We start from the raw sequence: 22,842 nt of genomic DNA on the forward strand, positions 1-22,842 counted from the left end.
CTACCGTGTCTGCATGTGCCAGCATGTCCCCAGAGATCCAGGGAGAGGGGCTGGAGGGAGGACTGGAGTCCCTTTCTTCCAGGAGTGAAGTTCATCACCTTTCTATCCCACCTCCAGCTCCTTCGAGGGTGATGTGAGACTGCTGGGGGGGGCAGCTTGAGGGCTGTAGGCATGCTTTGTGGTCTGGTGCCTGGCAGCAGCCTCATGTTGGAGAGATCTGAGATACCTCTGAAGCTGTGTCCTGGGTCCTTGCACTTTTGTGTCCGTGTGTCAGCTTTTCCCTCTGAAGGTTCTGACTGACACAGATGTGGATGCTCACGTTGTCCATCGTCAGTGATTGCTCCAGAGTGCTCGGAGGTCCCTGGCTCTGGGCAGGATGTGACTCAGCTGCTTGGAGTTCATGTGGGTCATTTCTTGCTCTGTGAATATTTGTTATTTCTGCCATTTTTCTCTTTCCCTTCTGTTTCCTCCCCACCTATCCTTCCTCCTTTACAAAAAAAAAAAAAAAAAAAAAAAAAACACTGGCCATCTCTGGCACAGAGCTGCTGAGCGTGCTGAGGAATGTGCTTGTGCCTTAGCAGCCGTGGTTGCTCAGTCCTTTACCTGCTCCGGGTCTCTGATGCACCTCTGCTGCCTGCTGTGTGGCTGCACAGCTCAGTGCTGCATCACCACGTTTGTTCCGTGGGCCTCTGCTTTCTCCTGGAGTTTGTGCAAACCAGCCCAGTGGTTCCTCCCATGTCCTGCAGGGTGCAGAGCAGGCTGAGGGGCGGTTGTCCTCTGGGTCTTATTGCACCTCTTGTCGTGTTTTCTCTTTAGGGGGGACAACATGATACTGCGGATCAGGCTTTAACAAAACAGGGCTGGAGAAGGGGTCTTGTGAAAAGGAAGACCCCAGCCTACTGGGACTGTTAAACAAAAATGTGAGTAACGTCACGGCAGGGAGCTTTTGGGAGGCTTGAAGTGAGTTCAGATGGGAAAGGGTAGTTGAGGACAGTGGCTGGTTCAAGCCTGTGGTGCAGCCAGAGGATCAGCATGAGTGGTGAGGTGCAAGCGGACAGGATCTGTCCTGATCTGGAGTGCAGGGAAGGCCAGTGGCAGCTGGGAGAACCGGCTTTGGAGACCAGGAAGGGAAAGCACCCTCAAAAGAGGTGCAAAGACTCGGGTAAATGCGGGACATCACTTGGGTGGGCTGTGGGGGCCGAGCACGCTCCCTCTTCCAAAAAAACACCCGAACGGATCAGAAGCTGTGCTTGGTCCTAGGATTGCTGTGAGCAATTTGATCTGCCAAAAGCTGTTTCTGATGATAAAAAGCAAGTTTATGCTTATATATTTATTTCTTGCCTGGAACGGGCCCAGAGAATTCCTGCCTAGAGCAGCTGTGCCTGGTTTTATGCTGAGCTATTGATCTGAGCTTTACCTCATTTGGTACCTCTGCCCAGAGTGACATTTTTCCTTTCCTCGAGGCACTTCATAATCCGTTTCTGATGGTTCTCATCTGATATGCTTCAGTGTTTTTGGAGGGCAGATCGAAAACTCATGCACAGAATTACCAAAGCTTTTATGAAAAACAGATGTAACAGAAGTAAAACATGATGCTGCTGGGGCCTTGCCATGATTTAAGGAGTGAAACAAAAAGAATTGTCGTAGCCTGAGCTCGTTTGTTGTAACAGCTGTACTGCTTAAACCTCCCCCGCATGGACGAGAGGACGCAGCTTCTGTTGTGGGTGTGATGTCTGTGAATTGCACGTTTCTGTGCGTCAGGGAGAGAAACTTCCTCTCTTGCTTTACAAAGGTAAGACACCTTTGCAGAAATGAAGCTCGCTTCCAGAGAAGCAGTGGTGCAGTAGGTACGTGCTTGTGGGAGCACATCAGGGCGCTGCTCTGACATTGATCATACAAGGTGTTTGCTCTCTTTGGTAGGTCACATACAATGTGATAGAGAAGGGGTTTGTCAGATGCTTGTAAGGAACCAGAGGGCTTTTACAGGAAGGTAATTCGTGCTGTGTGCTGCAGTCTCCTCTCATCCTCACAGATCTTTTTTTTCCTCTTCAGCCCGTGGAAAATGTCTAGATCCTGTTGCCACATCTACATAGCGTAGTATCGTTTTGCAGGCTGCATGCAAGGGAAGTACCTTCAAGCAAAACTGTCCATACAGGAGCAGCTGTGTGAGTTCAGTCCCTTTCGCCTGCTGTCCTGTTTCTGTCCATAAGCAAAGCAGCTACCAGGGGAAGGTGCAAGAACCCCAGTTTGGATCGTCGGTGGGATTTGGCAAAACCGTGGGAGGAATCTGTGAGGCAGCTTGGAGGCCATGTGGGTTTCTCAGTTTAGCGTGAGCTGTGGGCTCTTCAAAAGGCATATGGAGCAAGGGGTCAGTTATTTTTAAACTGCAAACTGCAATATTTTGTTCTCCTTTGTACAGGAAAACTGCAAAAGAGCCGTGCTTGACCTCTTCATTGAACAAGCTGTAATTCATAACCACAGGGAGGGTGAATGGGAAACCGCAGGGTGTTTTCCATCCATAGGGCTGGACAGAGCCAGCTGCAAAGTGCAGAGTGGAAACAAGCAATTGATTCGAGCCCTAGGGTGTGATTGCGCCGGGTCCCCTGTTAAATCCAGTATGTGAAAGTGCAGAGCAGGCTTCTCCAGAGCTGTGTATGTATTCTGTGTAAGAGTATGAGAAGTACTTGTTCTGCGTAACTTCTGAAGTTTAGCTCCCTAAGCAGTGAAGGTGTGACTGTGCCTCCCTCGTCAACACAAACCCCACAACTCCCTGATTCCCGTCCTACAGCACTTGGAAGCCTTTATAACCTATTTGGGGCAAGAAATTGGGAGCAGTTTTTCTTTTTAATATGAATTAAATTACTGGAGAAAGGACTGATGAGAAATGAGCAGTGTTTACATAGGGAGGTTTTCAAAGCCCTTCCTTAGGTTAACAAGCTAATAGATCCAGTGCAGGAGTTGCTGCCATGGCCACAAAGGAGACGAAGGCATCCTCATGCTCTCTAGGTGGATGAATTGCCAACCAAAGCGAGGGGTTCTTGCTTAAATTTTTTTTTTAAACAAATGATCTTGAGCACGCTGCAAAATGGAGTTCAAACCAAATAGGAAACCTCTTGCATTGTTTTTTTTTTTTTTTTTTTTTTTTCCTGAACGTTTCTTCTGAACAATGTACCTGGAGAAGTGTAAACAACTGTATAGTGCTTGTAACCTGGGCAGTAGAGCCAACCGTGGCCCCAAACACAGCAGTGCCTAGCTGTAAACAAATACCATTATGATCTATTTACCTCAAAAGCCATTGAATCTTAAAGTTTTTCCTAGTACAGAGTCTTCCTAGCTGTAACTTCGGGATAAATAGTGAGTGGTAATTTAATTCTAAAAGGATTTTTTTGCTCCTTTAATCGTACAGGAGACCTCCAAATAACAGGTCTGCGTTACCAAGAAGTTGTCCTTAGCCTGTGGGATTAGAGCCAGTTCTGGAGGAACGTGCATGGGGAAAAAAAGCTCTTAGGAAAATTCTGTTTGTATGAGTGATATGGTATTTTGTGTCTCTTCCTAAAGAAACTGCTTATGTGATTGTCTGCCCATCTGCTTGGTTTCTCTCAATGCTTTTTTATTCTGTTGTTTAGTTTCCACCAAAGTGTGTTAGGGGGTAAGAGAGTCAAGGACAAAAAGGTTGGTGAAGCTTAGCTGCTGGGTGGAGGTAAATGGTCATAATAACTCACCCCTCTTAAGGGCAGGAGAACTCAGATGTAGCAGGTCCTATCGCTTGCTTGACAGGCAGGGTAGTGGGTGCGAGCAGAAATGTCACAACGGTGGGAATAGGGCTGCCACAGTAGGAGAGAGTGGGGGATAGGAGGGAGCAAGGGAGCTGGGAAGCAGGAGAACAGACTCGAAGTTTTGTGAGCTGTTGGAGGGTTCCAGGAGAAACTGGGGCTGTCGTGGTGTTTAGAGAACCTGGGACGCAGATCTGCAGGGAATTGGGCTTCCTTTCTTCTTGTGCTCACAGAAAGCCTTGTCTTGCAGAAGCCCAGCTGAAGGAGGTCGAGGAGATGCTGGAACAGGAAGGCTTGTCCGAAATAGCTCACAGTAATGCCAGCGAACAGATTGCTTATTTACTGGTAGAAAGAACAACGCTGCTGGAGAAACTGGAGATCACAGATCAGAAGTTGAATTCACACAGCTACGTAGACAGGCTGTGTGCTGCACAGCTTCAGGTACACCCTGCTTTAGCTGCTCAGACTGTCTGAAAGCATGCTGGGGAAAAGGGTATCTTTGAGATTTTTAAATTAAAAATTATTCTCCTATCTATGGATTGTTAGTGATGAAGTTTATTTCTGTATTAGTTTTCTCCCTTGTATGTTTATGCTTGATTTGCTCCCACGTCTTGCATAGGGATAATGAATTATTTTTGAGAGAATGTTGAAGAATTTGTGATATAATTGGGTCTGAAGATCTTCATTGGGCTATAATGGCTTCCTACTGATCCAGATTTCCTGATGATCCGTTATGTAATTACAGGTGAGTGAGTTCCCTTGACAGTCATTAATTTAAGAAAAACCCTCCCTGTACTCTAAGGTGAGGTTAAAACTCCTTCCTTGTCTTCTAGCTGCTGAGCTAGAGGATGGAAGTTAAGTAAACCTCTGCTTACAGATTTTGTTCAGTAAATAAATTTGACAACATGACTTGGTGGTTGGCAGGCTAGGGGAAGACCATCCACATCTTGACTCTTACTTTTGCGGTCAAGATGACAAAACGGACAAATGGTGGAGGAGCAGCAGCTCCGGTGTGTCAGAGAGGCAGTTTGTGACCACCTACCTCGACTAGGGCAATCTCCCTCCCAGCAACTTTGACGCCGACTTCCACCTACTCCTGAATATGACTGTTAAAGGGAACTGGAGCCCAGGAGCTCCTGGCCTTTGTAGCTCCTCATTTGCAGCTCTCCTGCGTTGCTGTGCTTGTTGGCCCTGCTGTGCAATGCTCAGTCTGCCCTTGTGCAATACTCACCTCAACCCTAACTTCATTTTGACAGTCATGGCTGTCGGATGTACGGGGGCATAAACAGTGCTGCCCTGGGCTAGGTCAAGAGCCTGTTTAGACTGCAGCATTTGTGATACAGAATGTTCAGTTTCTCTTACTCTTCCCAATCTCCTTCTGCCACTTTAGAAGTGGCCAGACCAGGTTGTCCTTTGGGGTGGGGGGAGCTGTTCCTGCCTGGGGACCCAGTGGGTGAGCTCTGGGCTGCAAGGGAGATGCAGGAGGGCTGGGAGCTGCAGCCCCTGCAGAGCACGGCCAGCCAGAACTGGGGACAGAGGAGATGGCAGGGCTTGGTGACACCCAACTGTTTGCTGGAAGCAAGGGCTGCCTGCTAGGGCACCAGCAGGTGGAAGATCTGCGGGCAGACTGTTGCATTTCTGTCACTACCTTGACCTTTCTATAGTTAAAAAGTTGGGTTTATAGTTTTTCATTCTGATAAACTGGTTGGAGTTGAAAAGCTTCTTGGCCTCTTTTGGGTGAGCACACTTAAGGAGGGGGACTCGTCAGGCCTGCTGCGAAGCTCAGCTTGGTTTGGGCTGCGTTGCACCGTCTGACCAGAAGCTCAGAGGACTGCGTAAGGGCAAAAATGTAGTGGTAGTACATCAGAAATACCCCCTTGCCTCCAGTGCTGTGCAGTGTCTGAACTGTAGCTGCTATCTTTGTATTTATTAGTCCGTGATTAATTTTTCTCTTCTTTGAATGTGGTTGCTTGTCGACCCCATGCAGTTTTCTTACATCCTCAACGTTCTGCAGCAAGGTTCAGTTGCTGTCACATTCCTTTGTTTCACCCTACCATCTCTGGGCTTTGCTTAATGCTCTCCAGCTCTTGCATTCAAGGCAGTGAACAATTGCCTTTTGTCTGCCTTTTCTGTGCCACTCGGGATTATACTGACCTCAAGAGCATCCCTTTCTGGCTGGAGAGTCCCAGTCTGCCTAACAGTTACGGGGTTGGGTGTCATTCGTGGTTCATTCGTGGTACAATAACACCTTCACATATAGGTATCTTCCTCAGAATCAACGGGTTTGCTTACAGTGGGGGAGAGATACTTCCCTGACGTGTTGCCTCCCCCTCCTTGATAGAAAGTGTCTCTGTGAATCCTGAATAATCTGCCTGTGAATGTCTGTCACTTGGTACAAATGTTTGCTGCAAACCGACCATTTTTCTGATGAAGCATTGTAATAGAAACCTCACTGTAGTTAAGAGGAAGCAGAGCTGTAACCTTGCAGTGAAATGCCAGTTAACCACATCTGCTACTGAGCATTTACGAGGAGTGATCAGGTTTGCACTTCCTTCAGTGCCACAGCTGAGTAAGAGAAATAGGGCCAGGTCAAATGAAGAATGCAGATGCCTCCAAGTCTGGTATTGAATCCAAACCTTCCTGCATGGAGCTCATCCTTCTGAACGTGTAGCTGATGGGGACTTCTGTCTAACAGCCTGCGGATAAAGCACGTACCCATGTAAGATGTACGTTCAGGTCCCTCCTGTTGATCACTTCAGAGGAATTCCACTTGCATGTTTCTCTCCCTGAGTAGATAAATGACTTTCCATCCTTGTGTTGGAGCTGGCCACCGAGCAGTGAAGAAGACAGATTCCTGGAGCCAGGAGAGCAAGCAGGCAAGGAGCAGGACTGCAAATAGGGGCTAGGGATGGAAGTCCTGCTTTCTCCTGCTCTCATTCCTTCCTATTTCTCCATCCACTCTGGGGTTGAATGCCCTCTACACCTGGCTGCAGGCTTCCTGGAAAAGAGCTACAGCAGTTATGCATTCAAACTTCTGTTGTGACATACGGTGTCTGCAGCAACAGCTTCTCCTAGGTGTCCCCTCTCAGACCATTCTTTCTGATGTTTCCGTAATGGCCACACAATATGTTTCTGTAACAAGGCTGGCGTTGACTACTGGGTAAAATTGGAGAGTGTATTGTTGCAGCTGTGCTGGGTGAAGGACGAAGCCAGGGCAAAGTCTTGTCCGTAGAGATAATATAGTCTACGTGTGAAGAACAACATGGACTTTTCTTGAATTCCTCCTGTTACACAGTGCTAGACCCCCCTGTTATGTAAAGACAGGCCTGTAAATACTTGACTTTTAGCCACTTTTCATACAGCTGTTTAGAAGAATGAGGCTTGGAAAGGCAAGCGTATTCTTGCATGATCAAAATACATTATAAGGTTAATGCTCCCCATTCTGAATCAAACAGAACTTCTCTGCAATTCTTACACTGGACACCTTTCTTTCTGTGTTTTTAAAACCAGGTGAAAGACTCTGGAGACCTGCTTTTCAGGAAAACAATTTCTAAAGCAGATTGTTTTTTCTCCCCAAATGATGTCATTGGTGTTCATGCTTGTGAGCTAGAAACTGTTGATTAAGCACTCCTTTCTTCTGGGTAGCATCACGCATTTGTTCTACAGGATCATTAGAGTCACAGCAGTGTTTCAACTGAAAAGGTTAATTGCTCTCGTTACTCTGTTAACTGGAACGTGTAACCTTTCTAATTCTCAAACAAACTGTTATGTGCTTGTTCATTCTTATACCGAAAGTCCAAATAAGTTTCTGTCTGTTATGGAAATTAATGTGTTTTTTTTTTTTTTTTGCTAGACTGCTTAAGCATAGCTGATTTTCTTTAATGCATCCTCAGTAATGCAGAAAGCCTGGGTACAAACATGCATTTTTGTGTAGTCATCCTGATACATACGTGGGAAAACACTTTGAGTAGTGCCAGAGAAACCTGGCATGTACAAGCACACACCTCTCTAGCATCAAGCTGCAAAAATGTTAATGACAACTAACCTGAGCAGAAGGAAATCCTTGGTGCTGATTCATGTGCACAGACCACAGGAGCAGGAGGAATCTGTTAACCTGGTAAGCACTTCAAAAGAGTAGGGCATGAGGAAGTAACCCACCATTACACTGATCGAGTGAATCTACTGTACGTTTCTTGGAGCAAAGCTGAGCCACTATGCTCAAAAAGGAAATTGCCAAGGAGATCATGGCTTTAAAAAAAATGTAGTGGGCCTGTAGAGTACTAGCAAAGTATAATAGACAACTGAGGATTTTCCCAGGGATGTGGGATATCTCTGGTTGAAACTTGTCCTTTAAGGTATGATTACAACCCCTTGTTAATGAAGGTACGTTAAAACTGAGAATACTATACCCTGGTGTCCATGGCAGCATGCTTTCTTGTGGTATTGATCTATTAAAATCTCTTTCTGTGCAAGGATGAGTTTGATCACATTCATCAGACATTGGAAGATGAACTCCAACAGCAGTGCAAATCCATGCAGCATGCAGAAGAGACGATAAATGAGGTAGTACATTTGCACGTTGCTTGCTGATGACGTGGCACGTAGCTGAGATTTCAAGCGGTGGGTCTGTTTTTGAGCACACTGTGGGGTTATTTAGTGTTTTTTGCTGATGGGTTGTGAGCGTGCTTTGAACTGCAGGCTGTGCAATCTCATCAGCCTGGTGCTACACATGAGCTATTAACTTCTGCTGAGAGCGAGGGCTAATATCTCACCAGGGTGAGATGGTTGGGTTAGGGCTGTGAGTGCTGTAAGTACTCATGTGCCTTTCATTCTAGTCACAAAGAAAAGATATTGGAGACAGAGCAGACCAAAGTCATGGCTGTGAGAAACAGCCCTTTTTATATCAGCTGAAATTACTTCTCGGCACAAACACCAGGTCAGTGGGTGAGGTCTCTGGCTCACAGACTAGGAGCATTTTGTAGGCTGGAAGAGGAGGTTACCATTGCCGGGCTGGGTTGGGGCTAGCTCTCACAGCAGCCTTGGGACCAGCTCTCACAACAGTCATGGGACAACAAACATGCAGAACTGACTTGTTCTTGGAGCAGACCCTCACAGGGTGTGATGGAGCCCTCAGCTTGGAAACCCCCCATATATACGTTTTTCTGAACTATGTGCTGTCTGTAATCATTCGTCCTTGTCTTCAAATGTGCTTGAAAATGCACCTTAATTAACAGCATTGTCTCAAGGAAGGAAAAACAGAGCTTTGTAGGAAGCAGCCACGGCATGCTGTTCGACGTCTGCTCTTTGACACCTGTCCATGGCAGGGTGTCACCCTCTACCTGTCTGTCTCCTGCCTCTGCAAGATCACCTGGTTTCTGTTTGTGTCACCACCCCTGTTCTGGTGGGCCCAGAGGAGTGTGGAGGGGGGATCTGCAGTCACCAGGAGGGTTATCTCGTTTCCACTGGAGCATTAGATTGTGTGCTCCAGTCCTACAGGGAAGAGCTGGAGAGAGAACAGGCATCACGTGTAAGAGTTGAACGAGAGCTGGCTGAGGCCACGCAGAAGCTGCTGGTGGCTCACAAAGGGATCCGGAGGCTGACAGACGAGCTGGATACGCAAAGAAAGGAGCAGAGCAAAATACGTAAGTGCTTCTCGTGTGGCTGCGTGCCACTCCTAATTACTGGCCTGTGTTTAGCCCACCCCTGTTCAGTGTGAGCCTTGCACTTCTCACCCAGGGGAACTGGAGAAAGGCTGCCCCATGTCCTTGTAATGAGGAAAAATCTGCTTCAAGGGTTGCCTCAGTACCTAGGAGACCTGAATGCAGAAACACAATCAGGATGAATCCGGAGTGTGGAAAGCCAGAACATGGGGTAATCTGATCCTTGATAGGAGTAGCAGCAGTGTCTTGACTGAATTCCTCTCCCTGGCTCATACAAAGGGAGAAATACACACCCCAGAATGGGATTGAGAAGAAATGGCAACTTGCTCCAGAAACAGAACAGCTAAAATAGCTCATACACAGTGTCAGCATGTCTGAACCACCCATCTCCAGGTTCTCCAGGTGTTATTTTTGGAATGCTACCTCATTTAGGGGTCATTAGCAAGAGCTCATAACCAAGGCTTGTCAGTGGTCTTGAAGTGACTGGTTGGATTCTTACACTTGCTAATACTCATTTAACCTCCTTGCAAGTATTTAACCTCCTTATTGAAACATCTGTTATTGTCTGGCCCTGAAGTATTCCTTTTTTTTTTTTTTAATTACATTTAAATACTGACCGAAAAAAAAATTAACTGTTTTTTGGAAAGAAGTGAAACTGTTTGGTAAAGCTCCTAGTGGAATGATCCCTAAAGCCAGGTCCTTCACTGCTGCCTCCTACAGGAGGCTCCCCCAGCAAAACACTGGTTTCTAGATGCTTTTTCTGTTACTCAGATTGTCCCAAAATCCATGATACAGAATTTCAGCTGAGAGCAGCAAGGTGCGATGCTGCCCCGTTACCTTTGCAGCAGCTGCTCTCTTAAGGAGACTGGTACCCACCTGGGCAGGGTGATGGCAGATCACGATGCTGACCTCGCAGCTTGTGTATCACACTCAGATGTAGTCACTAAACCTTCTAGGCAGCCTCCAAACCCATCATTGGCAGCTTTTTAATCAAAGCACCCTGCAGTTATCTGCTTTGTCTGTCGATCGGTACGCACGCGTTCGTGTGGGTGAGTGTCGTGTCGCAGCCTCCAAACTGTACTGCTTCTCCAGATTTTGGACGGGCTGCAGCGTGACTCCTCTTCCTGGATCGTAGCCTGTGTGGGGAATCTGTGTTCTATAAAATTCCTAAGTATCAAATGAATATAAGACTTTCCAAACTGTGAGTAAGGGTTTCATGCTCGCTATGTCTGTGTGGTTTATTATGCTGTATTAGTGTGCAAGATTAGTGCTGTAACATCTCAGTGACTTCCCCGATGATGTATATCTGCATGCCTTCTCTTCCCCATGAGCTACAGAGCCAAATGCTTTGTAAATAAACTGATTTTTAAATAGAAGACTAAACGAAATCTCTGATCTTCAGTAAGACTCCACTTAAGCAGTGTATTTTGGTTCAATGATTACTTGCAGCTGCTTGCTTGCATTGATGAGAAAATACAAGATTGCTCCTGGGCAGTTTGTAGCTCAGTTATTGGGTCTTGGTGATGGTGATTAGAGATTTTAAGTCGTGTGCAGTGGTCTAGATGTCAGCTTCTTATTTGTTAAATATAGAGTTGAAAGAAAATTAAAAAAATAAAAAAGTGCATCAAAAATGTTGCTGTTTTTTTGTTGTTGTTCAGAAACTTGCAAATGAATTGCCACAGCAAAACTGTCTCTTTGTTATCCTTGCAGAATCTGCCTCGTGGTCAGCCCTGCAAGTGCCTGAGAGCTGGGAAGAAGGGGTGCATGAATGGAGAAAGAGTGGTAAGTCGACCAGTTTATAAGCGGAGAAGATCCAACGTTTTATCTGTAGTGGTAGACACACTTTTCAGCAAAATGAATGCTTTAGTAGAAAGTGTTTCTTCACTTTTATTTTAAATTACAAAACTGAAAATCCAATAGCAAAATCTCTGTTTGAAAGTGGGGTGTGGTGTTTTTTTCTTTTTTTTCCCCTCTAGTTTAGAACCAAGAAAATAGGTATATTTTTATTTTTGCCTGGCAAAAAGTCAAGTTTAAGTTGAAAAAGGAAAAATCGTGTTCATCATTTCTGTAAGGAAAACTGGCTTCTCTACTTCTCTGTAGTTCTGCTTTTAGGAGCAGAATACCAGTGTACATGCACTCAGTCAGACACGTTTCTGTCAATGTGCTCCTAATGCAAACATCTTTTTCCTGATTCTGCCATTTGAAATACTAGATGGTCTGTGTTAATTGGTGTGATGGTTGCATATGTGTATTGATTCAGACTTGATGGGTTGGTATACAACAATGATTTTTACTCTCTGGTCATGCTATAAATATTAATGTTAGCACAACACTGGTACATTCACATTGTAGTTCCTGCTCATAGCAAGTCATGAATTTTAAGCTGAAGTTGGAAGTTTCTCACTGATAAGGTAACTTTTCCAAACTGTTTGAAGTATATTTTGTGGACAGGCATCAGGTCTGCCCATGCTGCTGATTCTGGCTGGAGTTTGAACTAGAGCATAGCTCACATGTGCGTGGTGGCTGGTTGTGGAATTTGAACTTGAAGGTGAGCTTGAGCCCTGAGCTAAAGTGACAAATGCCCAAGGACCACTGCGTTACAGCAGAGCTTAGACTCCTCCCTGATCTCATACATACAGGACTGAGGCTCATTGTCACAAATAAATTTTTGCACAACTTCGATTTAGCAGCGATTTAAGATTTATTAATACTTTAATGGTAAATCACAAGATTGGACTGTATGAGTCTTAACAGCACTTAATAGTCAGCCTATTCAACACAAGGATTCAACAGTATTTGCTGCAATACAAACAGATTTAGCTGAAGATTTGAGAATGGAAATGTTCATACGAGACAGCAGGGTATGGGGGGGGGAGTGTTCTAAACACAGTCGTGCACTTTCAAATTTTTTCCCCCTTTTCAGTGAATGTCTCGCCCTTCTCCCTTGTCAGTGTTTGTCTGTGGAGGAGCTGTGGTCCTCGAGGAGGTCCTGAGAGGTGCCCCAGCTCAGCAGGAGATCGAGGGTCATAGCTCACTGTGATCCCCGGAGAGCTCAAATAGGCTTTCTCTGGCCGCTCTATTTATAAGATAAAGTGACTGGCTCCTAGTCAAACTCAGATTCCTTATCATGTTGTTCTCGACCTCCGATGTGATCCGTCATTTCCCCATGAGGGATTTCAATGGGTACTTGCTTTCAGGCAGTACCTCCCTTTGTTCGTGGTCATGGCCGTGGGCATCCACCTGGCGCTGTTGGTGACAAATTGCCCGGTTCAAGGGACGGTCACCTTGAGGCCTGCTGTGGCTCAGAAGTCTGAGCAAGTCCTGTGCCAAGTGCAGGAGTAGAGCATCCCCACCACACTTGTGTACACCCTTACTTTTTCAGACATTCATGGCATGGACCCTCCCCCCCCCCCCCCCCAGGGTGCTTATCTTTACCTTGGTTTAAAAAATAAAGAGTTTTGAGTCTGGCTGGACTCTCCCCCACCCTCTGCAGGGTTTGTGCAGCATTTCATAGGTGCTGTGCTGTCCCTTTCAGAGCAAACATCCCCCTGCATGAGCTGTTCCCAATGCTCACCCCCTTTCACGTTGTCTGCTTTGCTGTGATTTTGTGGGATGATACTTGCCAGAAATTTCTAAAAGAAGTTTTAAAATAAAATTAAACAAAACCAGTTTGGAGTTTTCCAAAATTTACTTTTGCTCTTCTTGAAACCCATACCTACATGTCTGAGGCAAGGCGTTTTCCCTGATCTAGAAGTAAAGTTATTCCTTGGAATAACTATGGAGAGACTGCTGTGCTCCTACAGTAAACAGCATGGCTCAGTAGCACTGCTGGTGAACCTGGATCTCCAGAAACATAAACCTCTACACTATGAGTAAGAGAATGGTGTTCCCGCATGTATCGGGAACTACTCTCTGTGCTGTGCTCCCAAATACCTGTGCATAAGGGCAATGTAATTTCAGACAGAGTATTCATGCGATAGCTCTGCTCTGAGCTTGATGGAGGTCACGGGCCAAGGCATTGTTGGTGAGCAGCCTGTGTGTGCTCTGTCCAGACAGGACTGCGCTACAGAAGGCCATGGAGCACAACAGCAGGCTGGACAAGGAAATTCTGGCACTGCGAGCACGGGTCCAAACGCTCGACTTGGAAAGAAAAGCGTTCCTTGATCTGGTGAGTACCCATCTTGTCCTGGCTCCTTCTCCAGGCCTGCTGTGACACCAACAGGCTGCTGTGGAGCCACCAGTCCTGGGTTGGCTCCTGAGGCTCAGATGTGCTCCTTACCCTGCCCTGCCTTTGTATTTCCTCTCTCTTTTCTTTAATGAGTGTTTCCAGAACCGCAGCTCTGATGTTTCATGGCTCATGTAGTAACAAACACCAGGAAACTGGCAGAATAAATATCCAAAGCATGTTTTAAGGCAGCTGCTGTTACTGCAGCCCTAAAAAAAAAAAAAATCAGCTGTCATAATATCTTTCAGTGCAGGACGAGATCGGTGGTACTTTGATCATGGAGGGGTCTGTTCATGCTCAAACTGAGTATGTGCTTTAGGGCTTCTGAGATGCTTGTTTTCTTGTGCACAGCATTCAGGATGAGATGGATGCTTTCTGGTGCTAGCCGTTGTTTGCACAAAATTAGGTGGATAAACAGAGGCAGCAACAGTTCTACATCTTCCTGGGGACTGTTAATAAAGAAAAGAAATAAGTTTAGTTTAAAACCCAATGCTAACTATTTTTCAAATGATTTTTAATTTTTGCTCATGTTTCGATACCTCTCAGCCTCTTTGGCTTTTTAATGTGGTTATGCTGGTTGGCTCAGTAGAAGATAAACTTACTACTTTTCATTTTGTGTGGAATGTCATTGCTATTAGTTAAATGGTTGATATATTAAATGTAGGTTTCTCTAAATGTAGTAATCTTTATCAACAGAGTAGTTCCTTAGTGAGATTGGCAATCGGAAATAAATATTAAATGAATATTAAAACGTGATTTGGCACAAATTTTGCTTCTGTTCTTAATTCTCAAATTCTTTGTGTTAGTCCTTCAGCAGCCTATAATTGGTTCTCAGTAGTATGTAATTACTTTTGCCATCTCATGTCTTGCTGTTCAGTAACTAAGTGAGCTAATCTCAGTAACTGAGAGTAAGCGTGTGAATGATTGGTGGCTGTGTGGTGTGAATGCTTACCTGCTATTAGTAATGTTATATTGATCCTATCAATAACAGCAGAGACAGTCTTAGAAATAGTGGTTGTGATCTGTCTCCCCCTTGGCGTTCAGTCCTGTTTGGTAGGAGGGGATGCACAACACATGCACAATCAACAATTTAAATAAATGAAGAAAAAATGCTTGCATTAAAAAATGTAGCGTGGTATTCCCCATTTTACTTCTCTTTACCTCTCATATAGTCTGAGGCCACTTGGCTATAGCAGCCACGTGAGCTCCTCAGCCAATCCCTCAAGCTGAGTGGTTAATATTAATAAATCAGCAATTTATGTGCGTCAAGTTTGAGGAGGATCTTAAGACAGCAAGATGAAAATCAATCAAAAATACAAGCAAGTGTTTTTATTTTGAAGGTCGAACAGCTCAAAGAAGAGATCTGTGAGTATCAAAAGGGTGAGAAGCAAGGATTTCCATTGTCCACACCAGTCGAGACTGAAGAATTGAGCATGTTGCAGCTGCAGGTACTTTCAAGGGCCTTTTGTTCACCATTGTAAAAAGCAAATAGAGCAAACAGGCCCCACTCTGCATTTTAATCCCATGTCATAAATGAAGAAGCATAGCTTGTTGTGCAGAAATGCTTGTGTTTTCCTTTCTGTGTGGGGGACATGAGTTTATTTGGTATGCCCAGCATAAATCTTATGTGTAGAGCACATCTGTTGGTGTATACCCCCTAGTGCCTTCATAGCTGTTACAGGCCTTGGGAGGTTTTGCGATTATAGCCAGTGGATTATCTAATATGAGTAGATGCAGCTGATGCAGCTCATGTTTTCTTGTTGTCCCATTCATTTATGAGGGACTTAGGTAGCTTTAGAATCACGTCGTGCTAAGATTTGAGTCTTAATTGTGTACTAACTTCATTTTCTCTTTATGCACAGGGCACAAAGGATGAAGGGAGGGTTGAAGGGGACCACACTTCAGGCAAAGCTGGCTCAAATCAAGAAGACGGATATCAGAGTAGTGAAACACTTCATAAAAGGTTTGCAATGAAGTCCTTTGTATATTGTCTTTTTCTAGTGGCTTGTCTGGCACTCTGTTTGTTGGTATTCCGTCTTGCAGGGTGCATTTAAGTTCTTTAGAATATTCTTTGGTACCAGTTTTGTTCCTTTGCTCCCAGATTTGAACGTTTGGAGGTAATGCAGTCGTGAGTGGGTGTGTAGTCCTTGGTATTAAGAATACAGACTGTTTTCTGGCACTTTCTCCAGTTTTTTGTTTTCCTAAAAGAATAGGTGTTGGTCTTTTGTGGATCCCTGCAGACAAAAGCGTTGTTTTTGAAGCTGTTTTGCTGCTGGGAGGATTTCCTCTGGATTTGGTTGCTGTCCAGGGGTGTACCAAGGCACTTGGCTTTCAGACTTCCATGTGTAAACTGGGATTTTTGAGGGAAGTCAAATCTTTGTTCTCCTGTGGCCTGCTTAGGAAATTGCTGCTGCTAAACCTCTTCTAGCGTGTTCAAGGAGGAAAGGGCTGTCTGATCCCATCCCTCTGTCTCTTTTCCCCTTCAAATGCCCAAGCCTGTTCCCCCACCTCATGAGGCTGACTTTGTCATTGACTTTCTGCTGTTAGCGTCCTCCTGCCCGACCAGTTCTCTCCACAGACCCTCATCGTTACTCATGCAGAACGCATCGCCAATAATTCCACATATCACCACCTAAATAAGAACAGGGACAGGTCATGCTGGGTCTGAGACTCAGAATTAGCAGGGTAGATTTCACACAGTGGAAAACACATTGGATCTTCCTTGCTTGGCGGTTTGTCAAGAGGTAAGTGATTTGTCTGTGTGCTGATGTGTTCACATAGCAGTTTCAGCCTAAGTGATATTGGTCTTTGGTGTGCAGGTGCCGAGAGGTGATTGAAAACATTGAGGGCAGGAATTCGCAGCTCCTTCACAAGCTGCAAAAACTTGAGCAGGAGCACGAGGATTTGGTTGAGCGCAATGAAGAGCTGGAATCAATTCTGGGAGAGACACAGGTCCAAACAAAGCAGGAAAAGGAACAGTTTGAGAGTGAAGTGGAGGGACTTCACTGGAAAGTAAGTAAGGAATGGAAGAAATGCTCTTTGGTTTTGTTTAATTCTAGCTGCTTTTCTCTCTGCATATTCATTGGTAAAATAAAATGTTGCTTGACCTAAAGCTGCATGCTCCTTTGTTTAGTTTGACAAGAAATATAACTAGCAAAATCTGCTAGTTTCAGAAAAGTGGGAGAAAAAATAATTATAGCAGTGAGTAAATGACTCTTGCTTGGAGGTACAGATTCCCCCTGTGGAGGTACAGCAGTATTGTCTTTTCCAGCTTCTATTCCCCTTTTTCATGCTTGCACAAGAACTGTTAAGTAGCCAACTTACATCCTGGATCCACAAGACCAGGCAATGCTCCCTTCACAAACAGCCTTTCTGTACATGTGGACTGTGCTAGCGTTGATTTCTTCTCTGAGCTGAAGCAAAGCCTTTGTGGTTCAAGTTTGAATTGCCTCATTTTTCTCTGGAGCTATTTCTTTTGAGCCTTTTGTAGCTTGGAAGCATTTATTTCCCCTGAGAAGCTGTCCTAGGTAACATCAGTGCTCCTGCCAGACTTTCGCATCAGTCTCCTTTAGGAATTGCTTTTCCACCTTGGATGGTTGTTTCTGCTTCTGCAGTTCCTGCTGAAGGGCGAGTTCCAGGAAGCCCTGAGTCGTCCTGGGGCTTAGAAGAGGCACGAGGTATTTCTGAAGCCCGTGAATTGTCACTTAAGCTGGCAGTCATGATAGAAGGCTTTAACTTCAGTCCCTATCTCTTCTCCAGACCTGTCCAACAGAGAATGTGGTCCCTGTGGGGCAGTGGTGCCACCTGAACCCAGGAAAGGTCACCCAGGAAAACTTAGGCATGCTGGTGATGAACCGCTGCACTTTTTGACTTCTGATGCCACCTTTGTCAGGGTGCTCTTTAGCTCTGATTTGATTAGGGACTTTCCATCCTTTTGGAGGTAGCTTTGTGAGGAGCACCTGTGCTTTCTGACCACTTAGTGACTGCTTGCCCCAAAGGAGATGCTGTCTGCAGCATTTGTGCAACGTTGCTGCCAGGGCATGTGTCTGCTACAGACAGGGCAGTCGAACAGGTCTTAGGACAGGTCCTCTCTGCTAATTTCTAGGCAGAAAGAACAGAGGGAGCCAGGAGCTGGTTTTGCTTCTAGGTAGGTTGGCGGCTTTTCCTCCAAAGAGGCTGGTGGAGGAGATCTCCTTTTCCTTTGGCTGGCTCAAGGCCTTGCTACCTGGCCAAGGGTTCTTCCTTGGGCTGTGTAGCCCTCTCCCATCTGTCTGTGGGTAAGAGATGTTCTCGAGCTGCCAGGCAGCAGGACCAGTCCATGGTGTCCCAAGAGAACCTTGGATTTCTGAGGTGAGAAGGAAGGACAGAGGTTTTTGAGTCGGGAGTGGCGCTTTGACATATCCACACGCTTGCTGTTGTGTTACGCTGTGATGTAGGAGGTGGTACAAGTGTGAAGGTACTTCCCATGTGAATGTGGAAGCAGCCACGCATCTCCAAGATGAATTGTTACAAGTAATTTATCTTGTCTTCCTTTGAAGTAACCTCTGGCTGTGAGGGAAAATTGTTTCATGACAGTAAAGCAGACTGAAGGCATGTTCAAATATCTTCTGAAGGACCCCAGCAGACGTCATGTTTAGAAAGGTGTAGCTGAGGAGCCAAGGGAAGACACTGACCGTGATGGGAATGGCAGCAGGTCTGTCCACTGTGACTGGGCTTTTATTTAAATTGAATGGAGCATTTGTTCAGCACACATTCAAACGTTCCTCACTTTTCTCACTGAAGTAGAATAAATCGGCTCTCCGCAAATCAAACAAAATGCATTTGCAGTTTGGGGAAATCCCTTCTTCCCTCAGTCCGTTGTTAAAAGGATCCTTGGGAACGCTGCTTCAGGGGATGCAGAGCGAGCGCAGCGGGGGGCACCAAGTAGTCAAAGAGATGCAAAGCATTTTGGCTGGCGTGAGCTTGGAGCTGCGTTCTGCTGGGTACAAAAAAGAGCTAAAAAGGGCAGCGGAGAGACAGGTGAGACAGACTGCGGGATGGAAGAGGAGGGGGGTTAAACCTTGGCTAGATCCAGCCTCTGCTCAGGTGGAGGGTGCAAAGCTGCATCCTTCCGCTCTGAGTGGCTTTTGGATGCCTTGGCTGTAATGAGGGAAGAACCGCACAGAGGCATGTGTGCTGGAGCCTGGAGAAAGCAGTGCCCCTGGGTGTTTGCCAGGCTGCACTGTGTGAAAAGGACCTGGGAGTCTTTTCTGTTTTGGCAAGCCTACAAAAGTCCTGGCTGGTTAGGCCACTGACACAGAACGAGGACACCAGGGTACAATATGAGTATTGTTCTGCCACTTGCATGGGACTTACCTGCCCAGCTTAAATGCTTAAAACTTAATGGCTTGGGGAAAAAATAAGCAAAATAATGGAAATGCGTAGCTGGGTATCAGCTTCCTAAGCAAAGGTTGATTTGGGAGCTAGGGAGGGGAGGTTTGTTTTGTTCCTGAGATTCCTTCCACAGCTCCAAAGTCTTGTTGAACTACAAACCGTCACCTAGTCACGGAAGAGAAAGCAGGTTTCCGTCAGAGGCCTGGGTGTTTCACCCTACCAATGTGCATTTAACACCTGGCTTGGTAACATCATCTATCTTAGAAAACAATATATCAGCTGCCCTCTGTTAGAAATTGGTCCTTGCTGGGAGCTTCAACAGAGCCATCTTGTGCCTGAAGCCTGTCAGTGGAGGCAAAGCTCTCGCTCTTGAGCTTTGACACGCTGCTTTGTAATCACTGAAACGGACTTTTGGCTTCCCATTGAAAAGGAACGAAAAATGGTATCTGAATATGTGCGGAGAAAAGAGAAAGAGGGAGACATAAAGCCTGTGAATGTGCGGTGGAGCAGGTGCATGTTCTTTGCATGTTATGGTGTATGTGGTGGACAGATGAACGCTGAGTCCAGTCCCTGTAGCTGGACTTCATCCGCTTCCACTTGCTCTGCAGACTCGTGAAAGCCCAGCCTGGTCAATGGGGAGGCCAGCTTGGTGGTTTAGAAACAGGAAAATCAGCACAATTTTTTTTTTCCCCGAGTGTAAGAAGCTGCAAGGAAGGGCTGCTGATTGCTGTGCTGGCTAGCAGTGGGGCAGAGCTGGGCCGTTAGTGCCAAGACTCCCATTTTTCAAAAGGGTCTGCAAGAACCATAATCAGGAGGGGAAATTGGACTGTTTCTAGCTCAGATAAACCCTTTAAAACAACAGGACTGATAATAATTGCCACGAGGGCCACTGCACTGGAAGACTCCTCAGCTGGAGGGGCAAACTCGGAGGGAATCCTTGTCCAGACGCCTCTCGGCTTCCAGGAGAAGAGCGCACGTCAGTGTTCTGCCATCGCAGGTCCAGAGCCCTTGGAGCCTTGCAGGAGGGAGTTACAGCCTCCTCTGGGTGCCGGAGGGACTAGGACAGGTCCGGGGACTGCGTCCAATGTCTGCTTGGATGAGATCAGCTGTGGGGACTGGGCGTTTCTACCTGAGCATCGTGAGACTCTGGGAAAGGAGGACGGCCCATGGTGTTAGTCAGGGGTGCCTTTGTATAGGGTCTCGTGGGGTCCTGTGTGCTGGGAGAGCAACATGTAGAAGGCCCACGAGCTGTAGAGGCCTTGAATTTTAACCATGTATCTGGGTTGTTTCTCTCCTTTTGTGAAGCAGGGTTCTTTCATTTGCCTACTTGGCCCTGGATGACCTGTTCAGCCTGTGAAGCAGCAGGATGAAAGACCTGACCTGCAGCTAGCCTGTGTTGGCAGCTACCCACATCCCCCCAATCCTCACTTCCAAGTATAGGGTTTATTCTGTAATTGCTGCACAAGGAGCAAATTCACTACTAGTTGCGGGTACTGGTTTGGTTTTAACTTGTGGTTTGTGTATGTTAAGATCATGAGTTTAGAGACAGAGTTACTTGAAGTGCAGAAGAACAAAACTGAGATGAGTGGGGAAGAGCAGGCGTCATCTGATGGAGCACAGGAGATGCAAGAGGTAAGAGGTTTTCCTTGGGAAATGCATTCATTTCTTTAGAAATGTATTAAATGAGCATCTCATGTGAATGCTCGTTGTCATCTTCTGAGAATTTGTATTCCATCAGCTCATGCAAGGCAGATAGCTGTTTTCCTCCAAAGACATCCAACATGCCCACATTATCTCTGTGATAGCTCATTTCTTTGAATGCTCTCTTAAGAGATTGTCTTGCTTTCAGCACTGCAAGCTGAGGAGCATGTTGACTTCCCTGTGAGGGTGAAAGGTTTACACATGTAGAGGAACATCAAGACCTGAAGTTCTGCTTGACCATTATTTAGAGTTTAGTGAAACCAGCGTAGCATGTAGGTACGCTTACCAAGAGGATGATTCGCAGCTAGTTTTGGGCTGGCTTTGCTGTCTGTCTGTTACTTTCTGGTCAGACGATGCTATTCAGACAATGGGAGTTTGTTACTTGTTAGTCAGGTTTCTTTTGTGGGAGAAGACAGAGCTTATAGTGTGGGGGAGATCAGCTTGCTCAGGTACCTTGGGTCACGTGAATGCTCCAGAGGTGTCTAGCCAGCTCTAAATAAAAGGTGTAGGAGTCCTGCTGGCAACATTCGAGAGCCATTTTTCCCAGTCTCATCTTTCCAGAAGACTTATTTTCTGCAATTTATTTCTCTTTTTTTCTAGAATAAAGGATGCTGTGGAAGTGACTCTTGATCTTGCTTGTTCCAGATGCTGGAAAGCTGTCAGGAAACAATAGAAAAGTTGGGAAGTCAGCTGGGAGAGCGGAGAGAATGGAGAAAACAACTTGCGTCTGAACTTGAACTGTTGCGGGAAGATCTGAAGGCTGAGAAGAAGGTACTGGGCAGCCAGATGTGCATCAACTACAGGATTGTGTTGTTCTTCCAGGAACTGTGTGTTTTCTAGTTTGGGAAGTGGAAAATTTTTCTTATGGCTCTGCTCTTTCAGGAGAATCTGCACATAGTTCCTACAGTGTGACTCCCTGCAGGAGGCAGTTGCCTTTGCGACTCCATAAAACATAACAGTTGCCCTCCAGGGGTGTTGTGTGAATTCTGTTGACTCATTTCTCTAGTCCAGCCAGTTCCAAAGCTTATTTGGCAGATGGTTTTAAATCTAACTGCTTTAATGGAACTGTCTCTAACTCCGTAATATATTTTTCCTTTCAGTGAATCTAATAACAAAACAGTAATTCAAAGTCTATACCCAAAGCCCTCTTCTGTAGAGGGCAAAGGGAAAGTTTTCAGACTGAGTGTTTTAATTAAAAGCTGTGAGTCATATTGCTTCCTTAAACATAAGTGAAAACCAGTGAGGGTCTGAACTGTTGGTGTAATTGCATGCATACCAAAGTCTTGCTGGAGGAACGGTGTCATCTAGAGGGCAGGTCTTTTGTAGAACTTAGACAACAAATTCACGTTGCAAAAGCTCGTGTTGCAGACCAGGCTTTGCGGAAAAGCAGGTTAGGTAGTGGCTAGGTCAGTCTATAAATAAGATATAAAAAAGGAATCGTCTGATTTGGAGATGATGGGAAGAACAGGAGAGGTCACTCTAACCTCTGCATCCCAATAGTTCAATCTACTCATAGTCCAGGGACCTTTTAATCAAAATTGTACATCCCTGTGAGTTTGTTTGTCATTCAGCCACCTGTTGGCTGGTGGTTTTGCTTAAGCTGCAGAGCAGGCTATTTCTCCGTTAAAGGGATCATGAGATGAAATCCAGTGGCCTGCGTTAGGCTGGATGGCTGTAATCATCTTCGAAATAGAGGACTTGCATGTGTTTGGTAGGATCATTGACTTCACAAATGCATTCATTCCCTTTTGTTAAAGCAGCTATACTGGGACAAAACATTTTCCAACAGAGTGCTGGAAGTGAGCTTGGCATGAATTCATTGGGCTGTTGTGAGTAATATGCACCTGGAGATCAAGATTTGAGGTTGTTCAGTGTTGTTTGTTGGGATGTCCAAAGCATAGAAAGGGCCTAGTAAATTCAACAGTATTTTAGTTCTTGTAGCTTTTAATAATTACTATGTATGTGATGTGCCATGGGCCAATGCTATACACAGAGCTGTTTGCATTCGTTGGAACCTTTCTTGTTTTTAAGAGATTTCTGGACATTTGAGAGGAGAAAGCTCTTTCTCTGAGCTTATAGTTAGAGGTATTGCATTGCTAACTGCTTTCTT

At 45.6% G+C, this 22,842-nt stretch overlaps 1 protein-coding gene across 1 annotated transcript in view; it reads left to right on the plus strand.

The window, feature by feature from the left end:
- The window catches only part of CCDC30 (coiled-coil domain containing 30), a 40,896-nt gene that overhangs the window by 3,263 nt on the left and 14,791 nt on the right, over positions 1–22,842 (plus strand). The window contains exons 4-13 of the mRNA XM_040534006.1: positions 4,024–4,214; positions 8,247–8,336; positions 9,262–9,415; positions 11,144–11,215; positions 13,486–13,601; positions 14,999–15,106; positions 15,521–15,621; positions 16,478–16,670; positions 20,562–20,663; positions 21,378–21,503. Coding sequence (XP_040389940.1) covers positions 4,024–4,214; positions 8,247–8,336; positions 9,262–9,415; positions 11,144–11,215; positions 13,486–13,601; positions 14,999–15,106; positions 15,521–15,621; positions 16,478–16,670; positions 20,562–20,663; positions 21,378–21,503 — 1,253 coding nt within the window. The remainder of the gene's footprint in view (positions 1–4,023; positions 4,215–8,246; positions 8,337–9,261; positions 9,416–11,143; positions 11,216–13,485; positions 13,602–14,998; positions 15,107–15,520; positions 15,622–16,477; positions 16,671–20,561; positions 20,664–21,377; positions 21,504–22,842) is intronic.

This window comes from Cygnus olor, chromosome 21 (assembly GCF_009769625.2).
Source record: "Cygnus olor isolate bCygOlo1 chromosome 21, bCygOlo1.pri.v2, whole genome shotgun sequence".
NCBI lineage: Eukaryota > Metazoa > Chordata > Aves > Anseriformes > Anatidae > Cygnus > Cygnus olor.